Source organism: Triplophysa dalaica, chromosome 13 (genome assembly GCF_015846415.1).
Source record: "Triplophysa dalaica isolate WHDGS20190420 chromosome 13, ASM1584641v1, whole genome shotgun sequence".
Classification (NCBI taxonomy): domain Eukaryota; kingdom Metazoa; phylum Chordata; class Actinopteri; order Cypriniformes; family Nemacheilidae; genus Triplophysa; species Triplophysa dalaica.
The window spans coordinates 9,475,592-9,487,391 of NC_079554.1; the positions used below are offsets into that span (position 1 = coordinate 9,475,592).

General features: G+C 38.1%; 1 protein-coding gene across 1 annotated transcript; it reads left to right on the forward strand.

Moving 5' to 3' along the window:
• Positions 1-1,233: 1,233 nt before the first annotated feature.
• Positions 1,234-4,490, forward strand: sox7 (SRY-box transcription factor 7). The gene is made up of 2 exons (XM_056764344.1): positions 1,234-1,650; positions 2,705-4,490. The coding sequence occupies exons 1-2, from the start codon at positions 1,419-1,421 to the stop codon at positions 3,658-3,660; spliced, it is 1,188 nt and encodes a 395-aa protein (XP_056620322.1). The 5' UTR covers positions 1,234-1,418; the 3' UTR covers positions 3,661-4,490.
• Positions 4,491-11,800: the final 7,310 nt, after the last annotated feature.

Sequence of the window (11,800 nt, forward strand, 5' to 3'; positions counted from 1 at the left end):
TAATGAATCCATCTAAGTGTCTGTCATTCGATTCTGGTCATTTTAATTCTCTTTTGAACCTTTGAACATCTTGAGGGCAGAAATTAATTCAATAGGCCTAAACTACTTACAGCAGTATTTGTACTCCATTATGAGACGAATTGCTCTGTTGATATTGTCTTAGAGTAGAGCATTGGTTTATTCCGGACTCTTCCTGTCTTCCTGCAGCTCTCATGAAGGGCCAACAGTAAAATTGTCAACAGGAACTTCTTGTCTGGTTGTGTCCAGTCTGCTGGCTGTGAGGAATGATCAATATGACAAATACATTAACTCCCGATTGCCTTTACCCATCTTTTTATGCATGCTGGATCAAAGTGTGAAAAGACCATCGAAAACATTGTGGATGGTTATTGATAAAGGTGCTATATACTGTACATATCAAAGCACCCCACAAGTCTGAGCTTTTTGAGAAGTCAATCATTATGTAGAATGACCGGTTTTGATGAGTAAGCGATGCAGAACCTGTGCGGGAAAAAAACTTTTATGTAACTCTCGATGGAAATTAAATAACAGTTTCCTCCATTATAGCTTAATGAATGAGAGACTGTGTCAGAGAGAAAAACACGTCATCGGTTTAACCTGCTTAATGGATGCGTGGACAGGACGGGCCCCATCGGAACAGGTTTTGAACATTTCTCCAAACTAAAAATAACTCTCCTTTCAAATGCACATGTCTATACTAATACCCACGGGATATCAACGCAATTTCATCAGCATTATTGTAAAGCTCTTATAGTAATTACATTTATATATCTGGTATTTGTAGTAAAACCATAGTAAGCACACATTTAAAATTGTCTCACTACAGAGATATAGGTTAACCACGATAATGCAGTAAAAGGATGGTAATAGAATAAATTCGCTATGAAGAACATACATTCATTATAATTAAACCATTTTAAATTTAAGGGATGTTTTCACAATATTAATATCCCATTTATCCAATGAAAATAGTTCAAACGTGTTTATGTTTATTTATATATAATCTACAACACGTCAGACAACACTATCCAAATAAACACACTAACAGCCCACGACGTGATTTTGTAGGAAAGTGTGTTGAAATATTTTTGTCACTGTTTTTTTCTGTCGTGGATCTCAGGTTGCAGTCAAGGAGGAGCTGAAATCCTCCCGTGGGCCTGTGCTGGAAGCTGCTCCGCTCATATAAAGCGCTTCCCCATGCCGGAGGAAACAGTGAATCACAGCTTCAGAGCGCCAAACATCAGTTCAGAGGTCCCTGCTCGACCACCTGCTCATTCACAGCCTGCCTTTATTGCTTTATTACTTAACTTTAGATTTAAAAAACGAAAGTAAACTTCTGGGTCACATTCGCACCTGAGAAACAAAGTTTGTGGGAAGGTCAAGTTTGCGTTGCGCACATGGCTGCTCTGATAAGCGCGTATTCCTCCTGGCCGGAGAGTTTCGAGTGTTCTGCGGGAAATGCGGACTTACCTGACGGGCACACGTCTCACAGAGCTCCCGCCGACAAGGTGTCGGAGCCGCGCATCAGGAGACCCATGAACGCGTTCATGGTGTGGGCCAAAGATGAGCGCAAGAGACTCGCGGTTCAGAACCCAGATCTACACAATGCGGAGCTGAGCAAGATGCTGGGTAAGACTACTTATACGGATAATATATTATTATGATTATGTAGCACTGTTAATGTACTTACTTTGTTAAATAACACGTATGATTTAATACTGCGCATTGATTCCTGGACTTACTGAAACATTTAGTCAACTGGTTTGTCTATTACAGATGTATCTGTTTGCTTCTAAATTAATTGTGAAATTAAAAACAGACATTTCTGGAAGGTGTGGTTAGTTAAAATTACAATGAGAGAGTAAACTTGACGTCCGAAACAAACTTTTTAAAAGCGCAAGAACAATCGTCAATTGAATCGATATGTTACCGAGTAAAACAAATTGTATTTAATTTAATTGTTCCTCAATCTAGAGCACACGTATCGTTTTATATAAGTTTTTATACGCTGATTTGAAATCATCAGGTTTGTTAAGGAACACATTTAGGACCTATAATAACGTATTTATTTTCTTATTAACGTTATCAATAATAACTTATTAACCTTATTTAAATATGCCAGAAAGAACATTTTAATTATTTGAGTTAAAATTATTTCCGTTTTATAGTTTATGTAAGGTTTGTAGACAAGTTTGACCAGTTAGGCATTTACAGGAAATTTATCAAGAACGAAATTATTTCAGGTATGTTAAAATACTGAAATGAGCGCTAAAAATAACAATAATAAGAGCCTTAGAATGGCAAGGATTTAAACTCCAGTTCAAACACATTAATATAAATGTAGTACAAAGTATTTTAATTGATAACAAAAGAATGAATACATTTTCATGTAATCATTTTTTCTGTGATTTATTTTTCATATTTATAGTGAAAAATCGTTAGAGATATTTAAACAAGCTAAGGATCTCTGAAAGCCAACAGCTTCTGCTTATAATAAAATGTGACATTATTTTGTGGTGTTGTTAATAAAGGAATACATTGAAACTTGTCAATTTACACCATCATGACAACATCTGTCCTTTATCTTCTTTTCAATGATTATACTTTGTCAAGGACTTTTACATCAGTTTTCAGAGTTTAAAATGAGAAATAAGGCATTTGTTCTTTTTGTCCTTCTAAACAGGAAAGTCATGGAAAGCTTTAACTCCGGTGCAGAAGAGACCATACGTGGATGAAGCGGAACGTCTGAGGGTGCAGCACATGCAGGACTACCCCAATTACAAATACCGCCCTCGTAGAAAGAAGCAGCTCAAACGCATCTGTAAACGTGTGGACCCTGGTTTATTTCTGACCACCCTTGGTCCAGACCAGAATTCTCTACCGGACCCCCGGGGTTGCTGTCACCCCCTTGACAAAGATGATGAGAGTGGTGTAAGTGGCGGATTCAGTTCCCCTAATGCAACTCTTCCGGGTGTGAGGGTCTTCAGAGACCCTACAAACTCCAACAGCAGCTTCGACACATACCCGTACGGCTTGCCCACACCACCCGAGATGTCACCTCTAGACGCAGTGGACCATGAGCACCAATCCTACTACTCATCCCCTAGCTCTGTCTCCACCAGCTCCTGTTCATCCTCCACCTCTTGCCCAGAAGACAGACGTCCCACCCCTGTCCACATGAGCAGTCCACCTCCGTACCATCATGAGTACTCGCAACAGACGGCTCTACACTGTGGAAGCACACATTTGGGCCACATCTCGATGTCTCATCAGGGAAGTGGGGCGACACTCATCCCTGCTCCTCCGCTTTCCTATTACAGCCCATCGTTCCCCCAAGTTCCGATTCACAACGGGCATCAGGGCCACCTGGGCCAGCTATCGCCTCCTCCAGAACAGGGGCACCTGGAGAGTTTGGACCAACTGAGCCAGGCTGAATTGCTAGGTGAGGTAGACCGAGATGAGTTTGACCAGTATCTAAATTCAACAAGCTATCACCCTGAGCACGGTGGGATGACAGTCACAGGACACATCCAGGTAACGCCGGCTTCCATTTGCTCCAACAGCTCTACGGAAAACAGCCTCATCTCTGTATTGGCCGACGCCACGGCAGCCTATTACAACAACTATAGCATTTCATAAACAACAAAATAAGGACAATTAATAGAAACTGTGCGATGTTCGCGGGTCAGCGGTGAGACTGACAGGTAAACAAAAGGGGCGCTATGAAGGGAGCGGAAGAGAGAAGCTACAGGAAGTCAATGGACACCTCAGGGATGCATAGATAAAAACTAAAGTTCATTCCCATCTTTGTTTCCAAAAGAAGAACGGAAGTAAAAAACGGACAGACCGAAATGCTCTCATATATTGCCACAGAAGTGATGTACATTTGCTATAAAGCTTATTTATATATCGAATCGCTTTGCATTAAAGCTTATTGTATTGCTTTTTTTCAGTCCAGATATATTCTTTTTTTCCAACCTCAATTGTTTTACCTCAAAAATTATTTAAGTGAGGCTGGTCTTTTCCGTATGTCCCTAATAGGACGTGTTTTGAAGGAATTGCCTTTTTTTTACGTTCATTTCAAAAATATATATATGTACTCCTAAACAGTTAAGAAAATAATAATAATGAACACTGTTGTATGCCAATATAGGTTTGCCATGTTAATTTAATTGAGTTTTAGCATTCTCGATTTTAATATTCTCAAAGATGTCAATAAGAGGCGAATGAACAGCTATTGTCATCGAACCCCTTTCTATTTGACTTATCTTGATGTTGAGTTGTCAGATTTTATGATGAATTGCATTGTGTATGCCCATATAAAAACAGCACATTCTGTCTGTAGGTCTGGACGTTAGAAAAAACGTGTTGCAGATGCTGTTGTTCATTTTGTGAAATATTAAAAATGAATGTTTTGAGGTCTCTTCTGAACTAGACTTAAATAAAAATATAAACACAATATAAATACAGGTCAAAGACTCATGCTTTTGTAATTTGCTCATGACTTGAGGCCATCTCATTTACTATTATCACCATTTATGCTAATCTCTAAATTCATTTATTACTGTATATTTATTTACAGTTTTCATTCATTTTTTTGAAGCACACAGTTTTTTCAGTTAGTACTGAATAATTGTACTAGTTTGTGCAGTTTGAGGTCCCACCGAGAACCTGACCTGTAAAATTTTGTTGTGCACGCCAGGCTGTTGCTATAACCACTGCACTGGAAAGCGTCGGTTACCACCCTGCGTTCCCAGTTTGCTATCACAACGCCCATTATACACTCAGTTTCACTCCTCTGCGGATCAGAGGATTAGTGTAAAACAGGCTCTGCTGTTTTTCCCCGCCTCCATCTCTACGGGCCTTTTGTTTCTCCATCTTATTCTGGGTGAGTGTCTTAAGCAGAATGTTGGAACTCCCCTCCTACCCAACCTTCACCCCCCTCTCCTGCCTGTCCTATCTTGCTGATGCAGACTTTCATAATCTCTATGAAATAAATAAATACACCTCGTCTCCGTCAACTGTTTTACTCGTTCATCGCTTTTCTTGTTCTCCTCTGTCTCTCTCTCTCCCTCTATTTTCGAATTCCTTCTCATTTTTCATAAAAGGATCTGAAGGGGGGCTCGGGGGTTTGGGGGGGGTGTTGGGGTCGCAGTGACGAGCGTTTGACAAATCCTGGAGTCTGGCTTGGTCTTCCTGCGTTTTTTTTTGAGCGTTTGAGTCGTGTTTCTTGTAAAACGGATGTGGCGGAGAAGCAGTGTTTCCTGCCTGATAAGAGTAAAGCCTCTCTCCGTCAGGATGTTTGGGCCCCGGCCGGTCCCCGCATTAAAAGAGCCCGTGGCGAGGGAAAGGGAACCTGCTGTTCGTTTTAGCAGGGAGGAAACATGGCTCTCGTTGATTAATATCTCACACCGTGGTTTTTTAGGGCTTCAAATTGACCCTCCTCTGGTCTGACCACACCGGGCTCAGCACAGATTTTCCTAATCTGTCTCTGTCACTGGCTTCAAAGACAAGTGGAGGCAGCTCATGGTTGTGATGTGAGTTGGGAAACAAGTTTTCGTATTAATTTTTTTGAACATTTTAATAGAGGCACATTCATCATATGTTAGTGACCAAATGTATTTGGGAAAGAGGGACGAATGGGCCAACAGCCCTAGGCCGAGGCCTGAATTATGACTTATGACCCAAACACCTAGGGCTTGAGGTTAGTGCACCCGAAACAACCTATTTTACTGCCCTGGAGGAAGGGCATTGTGTCGTATATGTGCAAGACATGCACTTAAACATTAGCGAGTCAGACAAAAAAAATTCTACAGTATTTTGACTGTATTTTTGTCTAATTTATTGTGTAAATTGAGCAGTGTACACTAAATTTTTAGGACAGGTAAAGTGTGATCACAAAAACCTTAAGGTATTTGCATACGTTTAGTGGATGCTGCACACTGTTGGTGGTAAAGCACTTTGGGTGTCATTCATTCATTCATTCATTCATTCATTCATATGTTTGAAATGCATTTTTTATCACAAAAAAAACATGAAGTTGAAATGTATGGTTGAATTATGCAGAAAAAGGCATCTGAAAAAAGTCAATAAGACATTTTTGCTTTGTAACATTTTGCAACATAATATCATTTGTGTTATACTTTTGATATCATATTTTGGTGAGTTTGCCATTCTAAATTGTGTAAAAGTAATCTAGATCATTTAAATTAAAAATGAGCAAGTGACCCTAAAGTTTAAATTGAAGTATAAAAGCTTGCTTTTGAAAGAGTCTCGTAAAAAATGTTGGCCATTTCAAAGTTCTCATAAACAGCACAACCCTTTGCAGTCACTGTGGAGACTGCTGACTTTCAGGAAGCCGAGCCAAACAATCAGCTCATCTGCTACAATCTTTTCCTGTGTGAAACTTGAATAATTCTCCATGCAACATACTAAGAATACATTGCACTCAATGTCACACAGAATGGCCTCTATTTCCATGTTCCACATATAGGCCAGAGTTCCTGCTGCTCTCAGAAAAACATCATATTCAAGATGTTTAAGAGTGGTTTCTAAATTACAAGTCTTTAAGTAATAAAGCAAAATGACTGACTTGATTCTTTTCTTTTCATTATAATCTAAAGCATTTTCATGGAATAAAAAACCATAGAATGATATTTTTAAAGCAAAATTGAACTTAGAAAAACATAGAAAAAGATACAAAATAACACATTCTAAGCTATATTGATATGTTTATTTAAACATTTTCTTCTCATACTAGCAGACAAAAATCACTCTTATATGTCTCAAAGGAACATAGTTTGAATAAGCAAATTTCCCCCTTTTAATGGGCTTTTCTTGTTTTTTCTTCCTGATTGCTCCCTGGATCGGCTCCATTCTCAGGTCAGTGCTGTGGAACGTGGATGTCAGGTAGTCTCTCAACTGCTTCCTGTTTCCCCACCAGTGACGTCACATGGCTGGACAAATGCATGTAAGAGAGTGCTGCAGCACGCGCCATCTTCCTCACAGCGGGTATCTGATGGTGTGACACGGTCTGGAAGACCTTGCTGAACACATCTGTGTAAAGTATTAGGTGTCCTGTGGGAGGGGGTCATGCTTATTGACACCCCTGTCGGAGACATACTGGCTCGAGCTCTCATCATAAACCCTACTGGGTGTGGACAAAAGCCACCTGATAACGTCAGCTCTAAAAAAGTATGGTACACAGTACATGCCGTAAACTGAGGGGATTTCAAGTTTTAATATAAAACTAATTCAGACCTTTTAATGCAGTGTAATGTCTGAATTATAAAAAAAATTGTTATTACAGTAAATACATTATAACACTTAGATTCAGTACACTTAGTATTGCAAGATTCAGCTTTCAAATTATGTAAAAATTTAAATTAAAAAAAATTGACCCATAAGACTGCTTTTGTTGTCCAGGGTAACATATATGCTTCAAGGAAGGTGTTACCCAAATTATTGTAAACAAATAAAAATTATTATATGATGCTGCTTTGTAAGCTTAAAGTGTTTACATAGTCATCTTTAATTTCAAGTTACAAAAATACTGATTAATGTTTAATTTGACTAAGACATCTTGGGACAAAATATCCCAGAAAATAGCAAAAAATGTAACCACATATTTTTTGGCTGTAAAGCATGCTGCATATTTACTGTAGATACAATATATGACTATTACAGCTAATCCTGAAATATACACAGCTAATGATTCATTCTCAAAGCCCTGTTTGATGTGTCTATGAGTCACAGCATACTGTTCTCATTTATTTGTAATACATTTTCATTGACAATGTAACTATTTAATATTTGTACGGTTAAGATACATACATAACATAAATGCAGTGACTGTAAATGAATGCTTTCACCCAATTGCCAAAAAACAGTGAACCTCCAAAATGTCTTTTTTTCACAAAATAACCAATCATTACTAAAATGTACATTTAAAGCCATTTGGCTTTAAGTAGGCTAATATGTTTTGCATTGTTAGGCCGCCTGCATGTAAAAAAGACTTTGAAATTCAATAAGCATATTAAAGAAGAGACGAAAACAAAGGCAACACTGACAGAACCATATAAATTTACCACACAGAAAACAGAATCCCTAATAATGTGTTGGGTAGCATTAGCAATGAGGACAATGTCATGTTTAATTAATTTCCTATATATATCTATTATATGTTATTATGACATATTATTTTAAAACTAATTGTTGTATTTTGTCCCACAAATAGTTTTTATCTCAAAATAATGTAATTAAAACTAACTTCTCCCATTAGTGCATGACAACAGTCTGCATTGTCACTCCTCTATGTCATTTTCTCATGACAAACCTTCCAAACAGAACAAGACTCTGTGTCTGTCGATTGTGGTCATTGCACATACCTGCATGTGGATCCAGAAGAATAATAACCTGCTTACTATTCATATTTGGCATCTGTGACTGGTGGCAGGGGATTATAGGTCTAGCGGTTCTTCTGCATTCCCGCTTATTGTGGTAGAACAACAGACTCGGCAAGCAGATGTGATGCAGGCGTGGTGCAAGGCCAGCTAAAGAATGGACCAGACCCGGCCCAGGGCCTTGTGCCATGTGGTGGAGCCAGCGCACGGGTACAGATGGGAACCCCTGGAAAACTTGAGGGATGCTGCAAGCGGCCAACGACCACCCACCTGTACCTGCATGTGAATACGCCAGACGTGTTGCGCCCAGCACCTGTTTACTGCAGATACTGGTGCCATTAACTGAGAAAATGAGGCTGGAGTTTCACTGCCAACCGTGAGTGAGAAAATACAGCTCCTCGTTTCCTTTTTTAGAGCAAAACGATTCCAATATCGGTATTTTATGGCTCTTCTCTCTCCACCCGCTCGGTTTTGTCAGGATACATTTGTCATCAATGCTAATTGCAAGATGTTTCTGAGAGGAATCGAGTTTTGCAAGTGTTGTGTGAAACAGCAAAACAAATTCAGCTATATTCCATGTAAAATTTCATGAAACAAAAGAAAGAAAAATCACAGATGAGATCTCTTTAACATATCAGTGATTTCGCCTAGACATCAATTATATTATGGAGAGTAAATTGAAACTTTTGCTCGGATAATATTCCTGAGAAAGAGGCAGAAATCTCACCAAAGCGAGTTTCAGAAAAGAGCTCAAAACTGTCGGCAGTCAAAGATCAATATTATTAAAGACTTTAATATGAACTCAAACATTTCTCATCAATTTATAGACATCCTGTTTATTTTACCCAAACAATCTACATTAATTTTACAGCTCCATACTGTATATGAAAAAAATCCAATGCGATTGTTAAAGAAACATCCAAGACTAATTTAACACCTTCACTCCTAAAAATAAAGGTAATGCAAAACGTTCTTCCCAGTGATGCCATAGAAGATCCACACAGTCAAAAACAATTCCTTTACATATCATTTATTTTAAACTATTATTTTTATTCTTTAAAAAAAAAATCAAGACAAAAACCCCACACAAGAAATTAAATGACCAAAATAAAACCGAATTAAAACACTTATAGAGTAAAGAAATAATCCAATGATTTCAAAAATAGCAGCAGTTATTTAACCCTGTTGCTATACTCAAGTCCTAAATGATTCTGCTGTCTGGTCCACTTTGACCAGAAGTGTAAAAGAAGTGTAGAAGAAGTGTGGAAGAAGTGTAGAAACAGAGTCCAAATGTTGAGTTATTTAACTTCTCTTTGATATCAAATATCAGTTTTTCCATCAGTTTATTTTTTAAATCGTAAAACAACTGAGAACTCCATCAAATCCTCTAAGAAGAGCAAATTAATCAAGACGACTCTACAATTATCAAAGACATGGAACTCTCTGACAAAATGTTATTTCAAAGCAAAGAAGAACTTCTTCAACTTCACAAGAGCTGAATACCTTCTTAGCGATTTAAATGACATTTGTGTCAGGAACTTCCTCACTTGTGACCTACAATACCCATTAGGAGCTGACACGTAGCTCTAATCAGTGTTCCAGAGTCAGATTCACAGCTCACCCTGCTTTGCTGATGCAGATAATGATACCATGTACATCCCACCAGGGTCAGTGTGCGCAGGCTGCTGTCTACAGGCTTGTTTTTGTAGCACAGGAGCTCCCAGGAGTGTCATAACTCTTAACCCCAATGTGGAGAAGGATGTTCCTATTGTGCTTCCTAATTGCAATGTGGATCTTTCATTTAGCCCGTGTTAAACATGACGTCATTTCCCGTCCTGCTGCTGGTAGTCGTGTTTGGTGACAGCACAACACTCAGGAATTTCTTGTTCCAGTGATGTCTGACCTATTTGAACCGCAAAAATGTATTTAGCTACTTATTTGAAAGGTCTTATAAATAATAGGAATTCCAAACTTGAGCTGCTGCGTATTTTCAGCCACTGTAATAATACACAATCGTAGACCTCTGTACTTGTAAATATTTTTTTCCTTTTGACAAGTTTTAATTTGCTTGTTTAGCACAATGTGATACTTGTGACTGATCTGAAGTCTATAACTATTGTGTCTGTGTTTACTCAACTAATTTCCCGAAACCGAAATAATGATTCTGATGAGTGATGCTTTAAACGCTCTCATCCTGTTACGGCTGCCGTTGACTTTATACCTGCTTTGTAGACAAATCATACAAGAATGCATACGTGAGTTATTCAGGCCTAGCCTGCATGTGGAGACAAAAAACATTTTCAATGATCAACCTTCAACACGCTTAAAGTGAGTTCATAGTACTTACTTCTCACCCGTAAAAGCATTGCGTTTTCCCTCAAATATGTGATCTGGCCAAAGAGAATTTCCGATCCCTTGATCCAATGTGTTTACAATGTGATAACAGGGGGGAGGATCAGTAGGAGCTGACCTTGGCCACTTCACAAAGTAATATCATTTCCCCACATGTGAGCAAACATTATGGGGTGATGTTGTTTATGAGTTTGCAAGGAATCTTTTCCTGGTGGATAGTCCGATCTGTTTCCTTAAGACTTGACTTCAAATGAAAATCATGGAAATGAGTCACACTGCCCCTGATGTCTGATAGTTCGTTATGACGCAATTTGACAGGTGCATAACAGGATGTTAACTATAGTGTGCATAGGTCATCATGTGAGGATTGAGACGTGTAAATATATGAACAAATATGTAATTTACAAGTCAATATGTCTTATATGTAAACACTTAAATATCCTTTGCAAATGTACAGTAACAGTACATTCAATTGCTGTACCTAGAACTTACCCTTTTGTACAATTTTCCGATTGCTTTATTATTGGACAGTGACTTCAGTTAGAGCACATGGAAACATCGGGAAACAATTAGCAACGCTATAATTTTCTAGTATCTCACAACTTGTCAAGTCCAATGACTCAATTCACTGTGGTGATGAGGGGAAATTGGGGAAAATGTAATATGATGTACTCAAGGAACTAATAGTTAGATATAAACAATACAATGGAAGCCAGCAATAAAAAAGATTATATTAACCAGATATTTCTTTCTTTACGGGTACAGTTTGTCCTTCATTTACATTTAAATAAATGCATTAAATTGTAGTGCTTTATTTACAACATTCGAGCCAAAAAACAAGACAAAAATATTGTAGACATGATGTATATGGATATAATATATGTTATTATACACAGTAAAAGTTCAACTATAAAAATTAAGTTACAAAAATTGAGGTTAAACCAAACTGGCTTTACAAGTCATTTGAATTAAAATTATATTAAAGTCCTCATGAACCAGATGTTGCTACAGTTTTTACTTCAGTA